General features: G+C 43.2%; 1 protein-coding gene across 2 annotated transcripts; it reads left to right on the forward strand.

Annotated features, from left to right (window-relative positions):
- The first annotated feature begins 1,351 nt into the window (after window positions 1–1,351).
- SLC51A (solute carrier family 51 member A) lies at window positions 1,352–18,583 on the forward strand. 2 transcript variants are annotated; one of them, XM_089508667.1, is made up of 10 exons: window positions 1,352–1,659; window positions 2,730–2,824; window positions 6,208–6,362; window positions 6,501–6,574; window positions 8,596–8,754; window positions 12,213–12,324; window positions 13,688–13,834; window positions 15,350–15,455; window positions 15,791–15,853; window positions 17,749–17,816. In XM_089508667.1, exons 1-9 carry the CDS (start codon window positions 1,625–1,627, stop codon window positions 15,829–15,831), a joined length of 924 nt encoding a protein of 307 aa, XP_089364793.1. In that variant the 5' UTR covers window positions 1,352–1,624; the 3' UTR covers window positions 15,832–15,853; window positions 17,749–17,816. The 2 variants fall into 2 exon arrangements, with proteins under 2 accessions (XP_089364793.1, XP_089364792.1); XM_089508666.1 differs by lacking the exon at window positions 15,791–15,853 and having other exon boundaries at window positions 17,749–18,583.
- Window positions 18,584–19,385: the final 802 nt, after the last annotated feature.

Here is a 19,385-nt window from a genome sequence, read left to right on the forward strand (position 1 = left end):
TTTGCAATGCGCTCTACATGGGGCTACCCTTGTGCTTAGTCCAGAAACTTCAGTTAGTTCAGAATATGGAATCCAGGTTGGTCACCGGAAAAACTAGGAGTGACCATATAACCATATAATACTGATCCTAAAATCACTCCACTGGCTGCCCATTGGTTTCCAGGCACAGTACAAGGTGTTGGTTATGACCTTTAAAGCCCTACATGGCTTGGCTCCAACCTACCTATGGGATTGCCTCCTTTCGTATAATCCAACCCTCAGGTCCTCTGGAAAGAATTTGTTACAACCGGTGAAGACCAGAACAACTATGGTGACCCAGAGAATCCTCTCTGCAACTGCTCCCAAACTATGGAACGGCTGGCCTGTCGGATGAGATCAGTCACACTGCAAGCTTAGACAGCTTTAAGAAAGCTGTCAAGACGGATCTCTTCCAACGGGCCTTTCTTGGGTAGTTTTCAGCCTCCCATTGAATTGACTATTGTGCAGTCTATTCCATCGATTACCTTGTACCCTATCATTCCTGTTTTAGTCACCTTAATTCATTTTTTAGTATGAATCTTTTTAATGTACTTGTGATTTAATCATTATTTTAAGGGGGAAAGGTAGAATTTGGGATTACTGTGTATTATTTTATTGTATATTGGACTGTTTTACTGTAAAATGCCTCAGTCCTAGTCGGAGTAGGCGGGATATAAATTGATGATGATGATGATGATGATGATGATGATGATGATAGAAGCCAGTGGAGCTTTGAAAGCTTGCAACATCTATATTGTGAATTTTGGTTGGCCAATAAAGGTATTGCTGTTTGGTAGATTTTTGATTGGATATGATTCTGTGGTTACATCTACACTGCATAAATAATGCGGTTTAACACCACTTTAAGTGTTGTAGCTCCATCCTGTGGAATCTATGGTTTGTAGTCCTTAGTCTCCTCTGCCAAAGAGTGCTAGTGCCTCACCAAACTGCAAATTCCGAGATTCTGTAGGCTAGAGCCATGGCAGTTAAACTGGTGTCAAAGTGCATTATTTCTACAGTGTAGATGTACTCTACCCACCCTATCCTTTAAAGTTTACACCAGTCCCACAGCAAAACATCCACCATCTGTTGCTGCCAGAAAGCAGCTCCATGTGAAAAATAACAAGAGAAGAAATGCAATATAGAGTCGGAGGCCAGCAGAAGAGGAAGAAGAGAGGGGAGGAAGACTGTGGCAAGTATTTTCTTGGCCAGTTGTCAGTATGACGTTGGAAATACACTTCACTCCACATTGCCGCCTGGCCTCCCCTTCCTGGTTCATTAACCCAGGTGACACATCTTTGAAGCCGACACGGCCTCCCTGTCACTGAACCTGCCAGCATGCCAGCGAAGGGAGAGGACAGAGCAACAAAGCAGGCCGCTGAAAAGTGAATCGGTTTTCTGAAAAAAGAAGAAACAAACAAACAAACAAACAAACAGCCCGTCCTTGATTTTTCTTGGCAGAGGAACAAAGCCGTAGGACTCTGACCCTGCTGTGCAAACAAGGGGCAACACAGGTCTGCTGGGGCTGGAGACTGGATTTAGAACATTTCTGCTGGTGGAGTGGGTCAAGAATTTGGGGGGAACTGCTCAGAAAGGAAGAATTAGCATGGAGGCTTTGGAAAATTTGGTGCCAGATCCCAGGTAAGCACCATAGAAGATCCATCTGGGTTTTGTAGGGAGTGCTGGATAGCAAAAAGAGAGTCATTGGTTCCACTCTGTGGGATTTAGGCAACTGCTGCTGAAAGGTCTGGAAACAAGTCTTATGAGGAGTGGCTCAGGGAGCTGGATATGTTTACCCTGGAGAAGAGAAGGTTAAGAGATGATATGAATGCCATGTTGAAATATTTGAAGAGATGTCCTGTTGAGGATGGAGCAAGTTTGTTTTCTGGGGCTCCAGAGAATAAGACCCAGAACAATGGATGCAAACTATAGAAAAATGATTCCACCTTAACATTGGGAAGAACTTCCTGATGGTAAGACTGGTTGACAGTGGAATACATTGCCTTGGAGTGTGGTGGAGTCTCTGTCTTTGGAGGTCTTTGGAGGCTGGATGGCCATCTGTCAGGGGTGCTTTGATTGTGTATTCCTGCATTGCAGAATGGAGCTGGACTGGATGGTCTCTGAGGATCTACCTCAACTCTATGATTCTATGATTCTATGCTCAGTCCGTCTGCCTGAAATGCCAGAATAGTTTGTGTGGAGCAAGGCGTGACTCCAGAACCTATTCCTGACTTAGATCCATTCATACTGCTGTACACAGTTATAGCACATTAGTTTCATTTTAACTGAATGCTATGGGATCAAGGGAACTGTAGTTTTGTGAGACATTTGCCCTTGTTTGTCAGAGACCTCAGGTGCCACAATGAACTACCAACCTTAAGTCGAAAACAACTTGAAGGCACACAACAACGATGAGGACTGTAGTCTGGACTGAACCCTTCTGGATTCCCAGACCCCTCTGCATTCTCGGCAGTCCATCTAACTCAGTATGGTCAACTCTGGTTGGTAGCAGTAGCTCTCCAGGACATCCAGCAAGGGACTTTTGTTGCCCTACCTGGCAATCCCTGGCATTATCCTGTGGAGGTTTCCCATCCACAGATTAACCAAGCTTCCTCCTGTTTAGCTTTCCAAGTCAGTCAAGGTAAGCTGTGGTCAGGGTGGTATACAAGTATCCCGTGCCTCATTTCTTCCACCTTCCTCTTGTCCTACAGGTTTCCGCCTGAACTGGTCCATCTGTTGATCTCCAATTTTAGCATCCCAGCCGCCTGCTTTTCCCATCCGCCAAGGGCTCTGCAGTTGCTCCAACGTAAGTCTGGCTAAAGATGCTTCAAGATGTGAGCTATTCCCATATCGGTATCCTCCTGCAACCTCAACGGAGGTTATGCTTTTTAACTCCTGTATATTTTTATGTAAATGTATACTGTTTAATTAGATTAGTTTAATTGTTTTTTTAATTATTGTAAAGTTTTTAAAATGGTTTTATCTGGGTCTGGGACAAAGGTGGCATACAAGTGAAATAAATAAATAAATAAATAAATAAATAAATAAATAAATAAATAATGGAATAACAATAACAAAAAAGGAAAGCATGTACACATGGCCCTCCGAATCCACAGGCTAGCCATCTGCAGATGGAGCATCTGCGGATGGCTCTGCCCCATTATTGTTAATGGTGGAACATGCATGCAGCCACACCAACGCAACCACACACACGTCAGCATCCATTGACAGTAATGGGACTTGAGGCCCCACGTTTTTTGGTATCTTCCAGGGAGGTCTGGAACCTGTTGATACGGAGGACTGACTGTATTCACAGTGGAAGAATAAAAGGAGACTGAGGGGCTTATCCCACAAAGCTTTTAAACTGCAATTATAGTTGTAAAATAGTGTCTTTGGTGATACTTATCGCACAGCATTGCCTCTAACCCATAGCTGCTATGTATATGATGTGTGGTTAGGGCATCCCTTTTCATTGATGGGGGAAACCTTCCAATAGCTTCCAATAGCTCGACTCAGGCTTGCATCCTTCCGAGGTCGCTAAAATGAGTACCCAGACTGTTGGGGGCAAATTAGCTTACTTGCTAATTGGCTTACTTGCTGTTCACCGCTATGATCTTTGGAATAGCGGTATATAAATAAAACAAATTATTATTATTATTATTAATTGTGCAGCAGTCCAAGTATTCCTCGTGCGCGAAACTTTGCTGCCGCATCAGTTCTAATATTGGCGGTCATGTAGGGTCAATACCCCCTCCTCTCCTCCTCTGCCCCCTCTCCCTTGCTGTTCCCAAAAAGCCTGGTTTAATTTTTTTCTCTTCCCCTTTTCTCTCACCCTTTTAAAACTTAAATCACATCAGCAGAACTCCAGAAGTGCATTAGAAAGTGAAAATGAAAAAGGCAGGTTGGGTAGGGAAAAAGGCAAGAAGGTCTGGGGTTACAGGGCACTCCAGGAAAGACCATGATGATGGTAGCAGACACAGCCATGTCATTGGCAAGACATGTGATAATGGCTGCTCACAAACAATATCATTCTGTTTTCTTTAACAAGTACAATTGCGGCAAAAATGGGGCTTGTGTGGCAATGTCCAAATTCCAATGTACTATACAATGCTTTCTTTTAATACTCAAAAGTCCACTTCCTTTTTACATTTTTTTTAAAAATTACTGTTGACATTTGTTCTGTTACTTGAGTATATATATATATCTTTACTCTTGTTCCTTGATTCCTTGTTATTAACTTCAGTCAATGGAGTTTATCAGACAAGGGAAATTGAAAGTATAATCCAATAGCAATGTGAATGCAATCATGGGGTTTCATGTTATTGCGTGATAGACTACCACACGCAATTTCGGGCAATGGCATGCTATTTTTGGGCAATGGGAAGCCAGTTCGAACGCAATTCGCATTCATGTAATTTCGCTAAACTAGCGACTTTATGTGAATGCGTTCTTGCCCCACTTTCTTTTCATTTGAAATTAAGAGAAATTCCTCACATGTGATAAACTCCAATGTTACTTGTCATCCCATTAAAAATAATTATTTTACCGAGTGTTACAAAGTGATGCTGCTTCTCTTTGCAGAATTTCTTCAAACCTTGTTTTTTCATCCATTATCTGTTAACCCAAGTGCTTTAACATCATTATCTTTTGAAATCATAAACCTAAGACAGTAAAGTGTTTATAAGATTGCTAATATCATAGAATCGTAGAGTTGGAAGAGACCGCAAGGGCCATCCAGTCCAGCCCCATTCTGCCATGCAGGAACTCTCAATCAAAGCATCCCTGACAGATGGCCATCCAGCCTCTGCTTAAAGACCTCAAGGAAGGAGACTCCACTACACTCCGAGGGAGTTTGTTCCACTGTCGAACAGCCCTTACTGTCAGGAAGTTCTTCCTAATGTTGAGGTGGAATCTCTTTTCCTGGAGCTTGCATCCATTGCTCTGGGTCCTAGTCTCTGGAGCAGCAGAAAACAAGCTTGCTCCATCCTCAATTTGACACCCCTTCAGATATTTAAACAGGGCTGTCATAATTTTATTATAATGATTCTACTCCTTTCCTCCTCCCCTCCTCACTATTCCCTCTCAGATTTAACCCCATTTCTTTTATATCTTTATTTTAGACTAATGGATTGCCATGATTGCACAATTGCTCTAATAATGATAATCATAATAATAATATAAACCAAAAGGCATACTGGGAGGTGGGGCTATGGAAGCTGGCATACAGAAGGCAGAATCAAGGACAAAAACAGCAACAGGGAATCTGGAAGACCTGTGCAGTAATGAGTGTCCCCAACCCGATATGTTTGCATTTCCTAAACAAACATGATTGTGACATAGTTTTTGTGGGTTTTTCTGGCTATGTGGCCATGTTTTAGAAGAGTTTCTTCCTGACGTTTTGCTGGCATCTTCAGAAGATGCTAGCCATAATAGATGCTGGCAAAACATCAGGAATAAACCTTTCTAGAACATGGCCACATTGCCAGAAAAACCCACAAAAACCTATAGGTGCCAACCATGAAAGCCTTCAACTTCAAGAGTGTGACACTTTGTGAGTCTAATTTGATAAAGTACACAGGGTGGTCTTCCACTTATAATAATATTTGTCCATTGCTTCTTCCATCTGGTTTCTTCCAAAATAAAATAAAATTCTGTTACGGAGGGAAAGATGGCAAAGCAGAGGTTGGAATGTTATTTTGGCCCTTCGTTCCCAGAATTCCATGTGTGTGCAGGGGATTCCTTAAACTCCACAGAAAAAAGGCTTTCAATGTTTTGCTCGAGTATCTGCAGAAGTCCACAGCAATGCGGGGATCACGCATGTGGCCAGCTGTCTGCTTTGCATGGATTTGGATAACTGCACATTTTGTCAGAGGGAGAGTGAATAGAAAAGCAAATAGATTTGAATTTACTTAGGAAGACAATTATCTCTCTATGCGAATGTACAAAAATTCACACTTATTCACACAATACACCTGCATGTAGACTAGTCATGAGACTGCCCACCTGAGACACAGTGGAAGATCTTGTTCTGTCTCCAACACTGAAATATAATTTCAGCTGGATGGTTTTTGTAGGTGGGATTGGGTTAGTGAGGTAAAGGCATCATCTTAGCCTTTTCCTCAGGCTTCATAATGTTTTGGACTAGCCTCTCTCCTCATGGTAGTAACATCAGCTTACTGTTACTTACAGAGCAGAACATTGTGGACCTCGCCATTCTTGGCATGGTGACCTTCCTTACCTTCCTGTCCATCGTCATCTTCACAGAAGATGCCCTATATCTTTCTAAGAAGGTCAGCTGTTTTGTCAAGATGAAAACCCTCATCTGGAGCAGCTCAGGACCTACTGTAAGTGTCCCTTGATACCATAAAAAGGGGGCTTCTTGTCATGGTCTTCCATCTCTGGTCCATCTCCCATCAGAGTCAGTGAGCATGATCTGCTGCAGTGCTGATATTGATATTCACTTTATCCTCTTTCTCTACTAGGTCGTTTCTGTCTTTTGCCTTGTGGGACTCTGGATCCCTCGGTCCATGTCAGTGGTAGAAATGGCCATTACCTCGTGAGTACCTTCCTGGGGTGACCCTCTTTCTCATTCAGGCATAACACTCACTGAAAATGAGGTTTTTAATACACACACACACACACACACACACGATATACAGTCAGCCCTCTGTGTCTATGGATTCAACCATCCAGGGTTTAAAAATATTTAGATAATTTTAAAAAATCCATACAGCAAATTTTGGTTTTGCTGTTTTATATATGGGATGCCATTTCATTGTATATAATGGGTCTTGGGCATCCATGGATTTTGGTATCCACAGGATGTGTGTGCCCTGGAACCAAACCCCTGCAAATACCAAGAGCCCATCGTACATAGAAAAACCGCAGCTGAATATTTAAAAATATAAAACATGCAAAAGCCACCCACCCAAACACAGTGCTATATCAAAGAACAAATGAACAATGAGTTTTGTGTTGGAGGTAGCTCTATGGTAGAGTTGTAGCTTTGCATATGGTCCCATGTTCTACCCGTCACATCCCCTAATAGGATGGAAAAGCAATCCTGCCTCCAAATCTTTAAGAGAAATTGGTGCCAGACAATGGAATAAATATGGCTTCCCATGGGTTAACCCAGAAAAATGCTTTTACCTCTATTGTGTATTGGTCTCTGAAAATTTCTGCCAGAAGAATAAGATGGCTGTGATGGTTACATGGTATATATCAGTGACAGTGAACCTTTTAGCGGCCGAGTGCCCAAACTACAACCCAAAACCCACTTATTTATTGCAAAGTGCCGTGTCCCTCTGGCTTTCTAGTAACAAACTCTGGCAAACTCTGTGCTGGGCCAACAGCACATGTGCCCACAGAGAGGACTCTGAGTGCCACCTCTGGCACACGTGCCATAGGTTCACCATCACTGGTATATATCCTTATGACACCAAGGGGCAGGGTATCAAGCCTAGCTTATAGTCAAATCTTCTATGGAATTTGCTTGAGGACATTTTCCCAGCACATGTGCTTTTCAGTAGTGAATTGGAGCCTTAGCGCATTATTAAACAAACCCGGCAGGTAAAGACATGTGCTTTTTTCTCCTTCTACATGATGTTGTTCTCTATCGTTCTCTTCCGGTTGTAAAACCATGGCAAAGGGCTGTAAAAATGTCCCATTTGCTGAGCTGAAACAATCTGTTTGGCAAAAATATCACTTTGCAATGTTCTCCCATGTTTTTATAACCTGAAGAGAAGAGAGTCATGTGGAAAACACGTGTCTTTTTGTTTGCCTGCCAGGTTTGTTTAATAAAGCGATACGGCTCCAGGAGCTTGCCTGAAATATAGCATACAAGCCTGTGGCTCAGGGCTCCCATTTTGTTCAGATTCTGGCCTGTCAGGGACAGAAATGCATTCCTTTCTCTAAACAAAGCTGGATCTTTGATTCACCAGGATGGCATCTTAATCATTCCTGTTGTGGCTGAGAGAAACAATTTCACATCAGCCGGTCAGTGTGTTAACAATGGACTAAAGGTCTGACTCAGTACAGTGGGCCCTTGGTGTCTATTGAGGTTTGGGGCCAAGACCCTACATGGATACCAAAATGTTCAAGTTGCATTAAATACAATGTAATAGCAATATATAAAATGATATAGAACAGCAAAATCAAGCTTTGCTTTTGGGGATTTGTGTATTTTCAAAGTATTTTCAGGCTGTGGATGGTTGAATCTGTTGATAAAAAATCTGTGGATTTGTAGGGACGGCCATATTAGGCAGCGTCTCAGGTATTATTTAACCACACATTCATTTATTTATGTGGACACACACTTGATCTCACCTGATTTTGGAAGCTTGAGTCAGGTCTGGTTAGTACTTGGATGGGAGAACAACACAAAGGAAAAGCACAAATCTCTTGGTTATACCCTGAAGAGACATGGCTGTCGGCCATAGTTGGCCATACTGGTATGACTCAAGTTGAGAGAACTGTGTCTCTGAATCTCTTTCTAACAGTAGCTGGTGGTTGAACTGGGAGAACCAGTCAATGAAAAGTACCTAAAGGCTGCATTTTCCTTCTCTGTGTTCCTTCCAGGTACTTTGCTGTCTGCTTCTACCTGATGACGCTGGTCATGGTGGAAGGACTTGGGGGGAAGGCGGCCGTGCTCAAGGCCTTGAAGGACACCCCTGTGAGGATCAGCACTGGACCATGCTGCTGCTGTTGCCCTTGTTGCCCTCACATCACAATGACCAAGTGAGTGGAGCTCCATTCCACCTGATCTCTTGTCTTTCTTTGGAAGCTGAAGAGCATCAAGTTGGGCAAATTCTTGGATGGGAGATCTTAGTGTTTCCAGATTTCAGGACCTGGATTATCTTCTCTGGTTCTCAGGATAAAGGGGAGGAATCTCAGGGAGAAGGTGCTGGCTTAAAAGGACTGGATCGTGGCTTTGGCATGGCTTCCGGCCTCTTAGGATGCATGCATCATTTAAACAGCATACCTCCAAAGTGACCCGAAGCAGCTTTATTTTGGCCTGTCTGTTTGGGCCCTTAGTTTACTTTCTCAGATACATGGAGTGAACTGGTACCTAGGAACAGGCTTTTATAAGCAGACTGTATGAATAGCCATGGAAATGCAAAATTGGTGGCTACAGTGATGAGGTGACTAGTTTAGTTTTAATGAGTCCATCACTTGAATAGAGACAATGGCTTCCTGGCACACTATACAAATTATAACACTGCCTCACAAGGATGCTCTTGGCCAGTTCATCACATCTCATTTCTGTTTCCCAGACTGCAAGACCACCTTCCAAATTCCGTCCAACATTCATAGGGTCATCCCCCCACCCTGGCCTTAGGCAATGTATTTCCTCCTGCCTTTCTCCCACAACAACTATGTTAAAACTGAACTTGTCATCTCATCACAAGAGAACAGATCTCTTCCCAATGACTTTGCAATCTAAAATTCAACAGGAAGGATACAACAGATGAGGGCAAAGGGTAGATGAGGAAGACAATAATGTGTATATGTCTAAGTCACATGGATGATGGCATCTAGTGCGGTATAGTGGTTTGAGCACTGGGCTATGACTCTGGAGACCAGGATTCGCATCTCTGCTCAGCCATGGAAACCCCCTGGGGCAACGTGGGCAAGTCACCCTCTCTAGTCTCAGAGGAAGGCAAAGGCAAACACCCTCAGTTACATGAATGATGGCACTGGCACTACGCCATGTTAAGGTTGCCCTAAGTTGGAAATGACTTGAAGCACATAACAACAGCACATGAAACAGTATGGGAATTAAACCAAGGGATTGTGCTTTAGAGACATGCTTATACTTTAGCAAAGGCATAGCTATTGGTAGGAGGATGAGAGTATTGCCTTCCACAAATAAGAATTCGACCTCCAAATGAAATTTTCTTTCACTCCTCAATTTTGAGCACTGCAACAGGAGAGCTATTGAAAACTGTTCCCTCTTGGACTGCTTTCATGTGCCGTGCTTGTATTCCCCTCGTCACTTTTCCTGCCCCTTTCTTTGAATGCCTAAATTGGATTTCTAAATGTTCAGGTTAAGGTTTACATTGCTACAATGGTGGAAATCTAGGGACTGAAAGAAAATGTCCTGGAGAAGGGAATTCTTATTTCTTATTCTGTCCCCCTTTGCAAGAGTGAGATTCGTATAGCTTAGAAGAGACCCCACATGAGGAGAAGCAACATGACCAAGGCATAGGGAAAAGTTTATTTCTGAAGAAATCTGTCCACCTGGAAAGATCCAAAGCAAGATGAGTGAAAGGTTTTCAAGAGTCTAGCTTTTATACTCTTTTACAACTTGGAAACATTAACATCTTAGATCATAGTGGTAGAATTCAAAGATATAGCCATGTTGGTCTGTATAAACAGTACGTAGAGAGATCTTGTAGCACCTTTGAGACTCACTGAAAGAAAGAAGTTGGCAGCATGAGCTTTCGTAGACTTCAGCCTACTTCCACCAAATGCATCTGAGGAAGTAGACTGAAGTCTATGAAAGCTCATGTAGCCAATTTCTTTCTTTCAGTGAGTCTCAAAGGTGCTACAAGATCTCTCTATCGTAGATCATTGACATCCTACCATTCATCACCACCTTTGGGCTGTCCTTGGAGATGGCTGTGTTTGTGCCGATCTGTTTATCATTTATCGAAGTAAACAGCACATGAAATTTACTCATCAGGAACTTTGGATGTCTTTAACAAAGCATCTGTCTCTTAAACAAGGAATTTCATGATTCACCCATGTAAATAGGAGATTAACCCTTGGAAATCAAGGAAGCAGTTCCCCTTCTTATCTATATGTAAAACACAAGACAAAGGGATAAAAGGGCATTTACTGCCTACATGACCCTCTCATTTTCCAGTCATGGAGACCTCTGGGCTATGAGTACAAAAAGAATAGAGAATTTCTAACTAAGGGCTTCAGTTTTTATTATTTACACCACAGTAGTGTTATCCTTCCACATTATGGCTTTGACTTTTCCAGTTGTAATTATTCACGGATTTTATTGTTTTCTCTAGGAATCTCTAGATCCTAAAGCTTGACGCTATGGGCAACTTCTGCCAGAGGTTGCATTGGAAGACCTAGAGTTTGCTAGAGAGAACACTCCTCTAGGCATTTGTAGGTTCTCCAGCATGATTCTGTGGCCAAACTCCAGTGGATACTGACCACAGAGTTGCTCTGAAGGACCTAGAGATTCCTAGAAAGGTGTTCTTATGTTTTTAAAAATGTGTTTTTTATTTGTGGGTTTTCCACTTTCATGGGGGTCCTGTGTCCCTAGCTCCAGCAAATGTGGAGGACCCATTGTAGTCATGTCCATGTACATTAGACAACACAGTGATGGGTTGGGATGGTGAAATTGGTATTGTGAATTCGTGAATGGAAAGAGGAAAGAATGGAAGTTGGCAAACAAACACCTGAACTGGGGAGAAGCAGAGGTCTACAGGTCTGATCCAGTGGGCCCCCACAACTTGCAGCCTGGACTCTTGCAACACAGAGAATGGCATACCCTCCAACATTTCATAGAATAAAACACATGGGGCCAAGCAAGATTAGAGTGCTGGCAACATGGCAAAAGTTATCAATGAGCAAGAACACACCAACTAGGGCTGCTGGCACACTGCAGCATTAATGCAGTTTGACACCGCTTTAACTATCATGGCTCCGTCCATCCTGTGGAAGCCTGAGATTTGTAGTTTGTTGTGGCACCCAAGTGCGCCAAGAGAGAAGACTAAATATCTCACAAATCTCCACCTTTCCATTGCATAGCATTTCCATAGCACTGAGTCATGGCAGTTAAAAGTTGTGTTGAATGGCATTATTTCTGCAGTGTAGAAATAGGGGAAGATATAGCAGTTTGCTTTTACCTGAGCCTTCTGGGAAGGGCAAGATTCTGCCCCTTGCTCTCACCTTCCCACACCAGCTGAGTAACTGAATAGAAACTACATTTGCACTCAAACTCAGTTTGCAGAGATTGAAGTAAACCAAGGACAAAGGGGAAAGTGGGGGAGAGGAGAGAGAAATTTTAAAAGCAGCTGAGAAAGTGGGCTAAAAGAGGAGAGGATTTATTTGTTCTTGCCAAATCAGGACCATTCCAGGGCATGGAGTGGCAGCTTGACCTTTGGTTGGGAGTTTCCTAAAAGCAAACTAAGATTTCCTAACAGCCTATGTTTACTCCTTTCTCATTGCAGACAAAAACTTAGACTTCTGATCCTGGGCACTTTCCAGTATGCCTTCCTCCGGGGTTTCTGTGCCTTTCTTGGGCTTGTTTTGACCACAGAAGGACTGTATGACACAGCTGATGTAAGTGGGAAGTCTGGAGGTCAAATTTTTTAAAAGTGTTGCTAATAGAGGGTTTCTCCATGAGGCTAAATATGCTAAGAATGGGGTCAGGCAGTTGTCCATGAGTTTTTAAGAGAGAGACTGCCTCAAACAGTTGTGCATAGAGGAAAAGGTTGGGAGGCATGTTGGGTTTGGGTGAAGGAAGGGAAAACATCAGACCTGCTTCCAAAGGCCTTCTTCCCATATTTGTGCACAGTAGAGCAAGAGGCAGTTGGACTATTATTACTTATTTTATTTTATTATTTTATAGTTGGGATGATGACTCTGGAAACCAGGGTTCTATTCTCAACTTGGCCATGAAACCCACTGGTGACCTTGGGCAAGTCACACTCAGGGGAAGGCAATGGCAAACTCCTCTCTGAACAAATCTTGTCAAGAAAATCTCATGATAGGTTCACCTTAGGCTCGCCATTAGTCGGAAATGACTTGAAGGCACACAACAGCAGCAAGGGTAGGGAACACAGGACCATGAAATTATTTTCCCATGCCCATGCCCTCCAATTGCTCTGATTTGGCAAGGACAATCCTGGATACTCCTTGGTCATCCCACTTGATCACTATTCGATATTGTTAGGCCACATATGTCATGGTTTTCATCTACGAAATTTTGGAAGGCATGGAATCCAGGGAGTTAAATTTTTATCCCTACACCTGTTTCCATTGCCCTCTCCGGCCATAGAAGACCTTCATACAGATATCTGACATCTCACTCTTACTGCTGTTTCCTTTGGAGTGGTCAGTTATCAATCAGTCAGTATCTACTGTATTTTAATTTTGGTTTGGTTTTAAAGGCATTTCTGGTCCAAATGGCTGGAGAACACCTGGACAGATCCCAAAGGCTGTCCTGAGTGGCAGGTGTGGGACTCAGGTGGGCTTCCAATCTTCAGGGAACAGTCCTTGCCTCCTCATTTACTATGAACGTCTTTATTTCTGAAATATACTTTCCCATGGACCTAACACAATCTACAGGTTCTCTTTCAGCAAGGTTGTTCTGTAGTTTATGAGCTGCCTTGGGTCCATTTTTGGGAAAAAGGCAGTATAGAAATAAAATAAATAATAATATTGTAAATAAATAATATCGGGACTTGAACCTCCAGTTTGCCAGTGGAAGATGCTCCCTCGGAGTATGGCGGAGTCTCCTTCTTTGGAGGTTTTTTAAATAGAGGCTGGATGGCCATCAATTACAGGGAGTGCTTTGATAGTGAGTTCCTGCACGGCAGAAGGAGGTTGGACTGGATGGCCCTTGTGGGCTCTTCCAACACTATGGATAAATAAAACAATAATATTGCTCATGCTCTTTCCCCCATACTTTTCTTGCATCTAGATCTCAGAATACAGCGTGGCTCTCTGGATAAACACTACCCTTGGTGTCTCCACTCTCTTTGGGCTCTGGGCCTTGGGCATACTGTTTCGCGCCGTGAGAACACACATGGCTGAGCAGAATGTCGGGGCCAAATTTGCTTGCTTCCAGGTAAGCCTATCTTAGGGGTTTATCACATGAAGGAGATCGGAGGTTTACCCCATGAATATCCCAGAAAAATTGCGTAATCACGCATAACAATTTCACATGACATTGCACAAAACCTTCCGTTAAAGTAGTCACAAAGAAGCATTAATGTACATCTTTTTACTTTGGGGATTTCAGTGACAATGCATTTCTGATATCACTATATTTGCACAATTGTGTGTGATAATCATTTGCGCGATTACTCGCCATTTCTGCTTCATTTGCGGGATGCTTTAAATGCTCTTTAAGCTTTCTTTAATGCTGAAATTAGTCCGAGTGTGATAAACTCCCTAGTTACGCTTACACAAAGGTGGAGGATTCGAATGCCCAACTGAGCCCTGGTGAAGAAAGGTCGTAGCGTTTTCTCCAACCCCTTGAAGACTCAAATCTTTCCACACCACACAGTAGTAGCACTTTGATTGCACTTTAACTGCTATGGCAACATCCTACAGAATCCCAGGATTTCAAAGTCTCTGACTGAGAATTCTGAAAACATCTCCCTAAAGTGCAAATTTAGGTAAAGAATTTTCAAACATTATCTCAGGAATCCTTGCAACAACACTGTAGGGAAAATCAGCATTATTATCCCATTATGATGAGGGTTGCATCTGCAAGGCAGAAATAATGCAGTTTGACACTGCTTTAACTACCGTGGCTTAATGCTGTGGAAATCTGGGATTTGTAGTTTGGCAAGCCATTTAGCCTTCTCTGTCTCTGCTGCAAAACCAGAGTTGTAGTTTATGGAGATATTTCAAAATTTCTGCCTGAGAATTGTGAATACTTTCTCCTAAAACTGCAGATTTAAGTCAAACCTTACCTCAGGAATCCTTGCAACAACACTATAGGATAGATGAGTATTGTTATCCCAGTATGGTTAGGAGGCTAAACTGAAGAATGAGGACCTCATTTGGAGCTTTCTAGTGAGGTTAAAGTGGTATGAAACTGCTTCATTGAAGAGACTTGGGCATGTGTAGATGGGCCATTTAAACCAGTTTCCTTTGCATTGCCCTGTCTTCATGAGGCAGAGCTGTCTTCACGTGGGAAAGATAGTTCTGCAATGAAGCTGGGCCATTCCTTCCCTAAAACCAAATTTTAAAAACTGCTGACTCCCAGGAAAATCTAGAGCACTCTGAGTGACACCAGGTGGCTATTTCCACAGCATCCCCCTGTACTGCCCACTGCCACCAGTGCCGGTGGCATGGTTCAGTTCCTCCAAAATCACAACATAGTTCCAGCCATATCTTTGATGGTGGGCACCTCATTTTTGACCTCAAAGGGAGCCATTTGTGTTGCTGCTGGTGGTGACATAGTGGAACGCATGTGTCATCCACCACCCGGTGTCGCTTTGGAGTATGGAGGTAATGGGGGAATCTGGGGACAGAATACTCTGGCCAAAGTATTCTGGCCAGTGTAGACCCACCCAAAACCTGTTCTTCTGGAGCCACATCAAAACTCCCTCTTCTGCTCTTTCGCTTCCAGGTTCTTCTCATCTTGACAGCACTGCAGGCTTCCATCTTCAGCATTTTGGGCAACGGTGGGCAGATTGCCTGTGCCCCACCTTTCTCCTCCAGAGCGCGGTCCCAGCGTGAGTTTGAGAGTCTACTGTGTCCATCTGGGAGTTTATAGGGAAGGGGACTTGAGAGAGCAAACTGAGCAGAACCCCCAACTAACATAGAGGCCACCTGCTTACATCAAATGGATGGAATGGAATGCTCCACCTATGATGGTCCATGTCCTTCCCGGCAGCTGGCCAAGCCCTAGGATTGCTCACTACTGCTGTGGCTTTCCATTGGGAAGGAGAAGATGAGGGAATGCAATTCAGATGATAAAGCAGCAGCTTGTCTCAGTTTGGAGAAGGATGGGAAAAAAAAAAAGGTTGCATTCCCAGATGGTGGGCCACTTCATTTCCCTTCCCCACAGAGCCAGGACCAGCTGCTATCTTCATTGTCCCAATTGATTGATTGCTTCCTTCCTTCTCCACTGGTAAGCAGCTGCAGCAGATTGGTAGTTACTGGAGGTTGGATTTGGACAGAGTGTAAAGGGCTTGAAAATAGTGAAAAGAGACATATGTACATGTAAGCCACATTAACGTGCACAAAGGTCACTAGCAGGATCCTATGCAGTTGGTGCAAGGACTGAGGGGGAATGCAAAATACAAGGCTTTACCAAACAAGGTCTGACTTGGCTGTGCATGACCAGGAGATAGGAATGCCTAGGATCTGGTGCTGGGAGAAAAAGGGGATATAACATACATACATATATACACACATACACTAAAAAGCTTTGCTAGAAAAGCTGCCCCAAGAGAGTGATATGGGCTCCCCAGGACTTTGAAATAGTACAGAGGAAAAAAAGAGCCAGCATGGTTCAGTAGTTTGAGCATTGGATTATGACTCTGGAGACCAGAGGTTGAATCCCCACTCAAACATGGGTGACCTTGGGCAAGTCACACACTCTCAGCCTCAGAGGAAGGTAAGGGCAAACCCCTCTCAAATCTTGCCAAGAAGGATCCAGTGATAGGGTTGCCATAAGTCTGAAATGCCTTGAAGGCAAACAACAAAAAGTGCGAAGAAACAGAAGTACTCACTGATGTCTAGTGGTGCTTGATAGATGAAGGGAATGCTGTGGATATAGTATATCTTGATTTCAGTAAGGCCTTTGACAGGGTTCTCCATTACATTCATGCAAACAAGCTTGTAAAATGTGTGCCAGACAAGGTTACATGGATTTGTAATTGGTTGACCGGCCAAAGGGTGCTCAACAATGGCTCCTTTTCATCCTGGAGAGAAGTGACCAGTGGGGTCCCAAAGGGCTCTGTCCTGGGCCCAGGGCTATTCAACATGTTTATCAATGACTTGGATGATAGAATTGGGGGCGTACTTATCAAATTTGCAGATGACACCAAATTAGGAGGAATAGCTAATACTCCAGAGGACAGGATCAAAATTCAAAATTACCTGAATAGACTAGAAAGCTGGGCCAAAGCTAACAAAATGAAATTCAATATGGAGAAATGTAAGGCACTGCACTTAGGGCAGAAAAATAAAATACACAGATATAGGATGGGGGACACCTGGCTGAATGAAACTACATGTGAAAGGGATCTGGGAGTCCAAGTAGACTACAAGTTGAACATGAGTCAACAGTGTGATGCAGCAAGGCCAATGCAATTTGAGGCTGCATCAATAAAAGTATAGTATCTAGATCAATATAGTGCCACTCTATTCTGCTCTGGTCAGGCCCCACCTGGAATACAGTGTCCTGTTCTGGGCCCCACAATTCAAAAAGGACATTGAGAAACTGGATCATGTCCAAAGGAGGGCGACTAAAATGGTGAAAGGTCTGGAAACCTTGCCCTATGAGGAACGACTCAGGGAGCTGGGGATGTTTAGCCTGGAGAAGAGAAGGTTAAGAGGTGATATGATAGCCCTGTTTAAATATTTGAAGGGATGTCATATTGAGGAGGGAGCAAGCTTGTTTTCTGCTGCTCCAGAGAACAGGACCCAGAACAATGGATGCAAGCTACAGGAAGAGATTCCAGCTCAACATGAGGAGGAACTTCCTGACAGTAAGAGCTGTTCCAACAGTGGAACACACTCCTTCCTTGGAAGTCTTTAAACAGAGGCTGGATGACCATCTGTCGGGGATGCTTTGATTGAGAGTTGGACTGGATGGCCCTTGTGGTCTCTTCCAACTATGATTCTGTGTTGTTGAGGCAGGGAATCTTTTCAGGGTTTTTATCCAAATATTAGAGGAGCAATTTAGATTGGTCCTTTAAAATTCAATCTGAAACCTGGCATAGTGTTGCCCCACCACAGCTAAGGGAGCTTCCAACTACAGCTGCACTCATCCTTTTCTTTCTCCTCTGTTGCTTGAAGAGATGCACTACCAGCTCCTGATTTTAGAAACCTTCATCCTGACTGTCCTGACCAGGATGTATTACCGGAAATCTGATGACCAGGCAGGCTGCTGTCCAGCTGGATCTCCAGAGAACAAAACAGAGACCAATAGTCATTAAGCTGAACATGGAAGCATGGAAGAGAGCTGGCTGTCAGAGTCACAGAACTATTCATGTAGGCTTTTTCATTTTCGTTTTTTTTTTTACTTTTGGATATCCCAATTGGAATAACCAGATGCTTTTTGGAGGAAACTGGTTGCACCGTGCTAAGGGAAGGGGGAGCCAAAAAACACAGAGTTTGATGCTGCTTTGTGACCAGTATATTCCGTGGACATACAAAGCCATCCATGACTGTGCATGTGATAGTCTTCTGGATGACTGCAAACCTTGTGTAGCTTATTAAAAGTGCTCAAGGACTATATCATTTCATGCTGTAGGCCTTATTACATGGAACTAATAGGGGTTTCTTGAGAGGTTCACTGTTCTCTGGTTTGGAGCCTTGCATTGAATAGAGGCAGGTCCAGATCTTAAAAGAAAGTTAATGGTGAAGGAGGCTTTATTGCACTTGTCTTACTGCCTTTGTTTGCAGTCCCTGCTTGCATCAACCCTCCCTTGAGACCACTTTTTAAAAACCTTAAGCAAACAGCTCAAGCAAGATGCAGACCTGTGACATCAACCCCATCATTTTGTTACCCTTGCATGCTTTTTTAACCATCTCTGCATGATGAAGATGCCAGTGGGATTCAAAAGCTACCATAATGTTGTTGTTGTTTTACAGCTTCTGGCTGACCTAATAAAGGGATCACCACAATGTGTATTTTGGATTTTGTTGTATCATTGCATGGAGGATACATCTTATCAACTGTGGGCTGTGATATTAGAAGATGTGTATCAGAATCCCATTGGTGACTTAATGCTGGCTTAAATAGTGTGATGTGATCAGCAGCACATTCTAGCAAGTTGTAAAAGGGAGGTATCTAAATATTTGCTCCATCATTTGGTGTAACTACCGGTATTCGGTTCTCTAGGATGTTGCCAGTACTTTGGTTTCACTTGGCAATCAAAGAGAAACAAAAATATTCCCCATTGGTAAAATGTATGGTGGGAATGCCGCATCATAAGTGGACTTAGGTGTGCAGGAAATAGAACTAAGTAGTTTGAAAGCATCTGTATTAGAGTGCCGTGGCCAGTGGACATCAGAAGTGCCCAGTGAGGGTGAGGAGTGTCCGATGCTCATCAGGAGTGCCTGATGAACACTGAAAGCACCCAGTGTACACTGGAATACAATTACCCATGCTTGAGTGTGCATCTTCACAATTCACTAACTGGGGCTGCATCTGCACCAAGTCACAGTTGCATGTACCTGCCCTTGAAAAAATATATTCCTTTTAGGCATTTTCTAGTTCCTCCAGTGCAATTCTATGGCATGCTTCTGCCAGAAATTGACCATAAAGTCACACTGGAGGACTCAGAGACTCCTAGAGAGAGGTGTTCTCTCTAGGCATTTCTAAGTCCTCCAGCACAATTTTATGAAGGACCTAGCATTGGTATGATTTTGCCAGAAGTCATTGAGTTCAATAGGGTTCACTATTGACAATTTCACATTTCAATGGTAAG

This window comes from Sceloporus occidentalis, unplaced genomic scaffold (genome assembly GCF_023333645.1).
Source record: "Sceloporus occidentalis isolate IW3139 unplaced genomic scaffold, rSceOcc1.0.p SCAF_2, whole genome shotgun sequence".
NCBI classification, from domain to species: domain Eukaryota; kingdom Metazoa; phylum Chordata; class Lepidosauria; order Squamata; family Phrynosomatidae; genus Sceloporus; species Sceloporus occidentalis.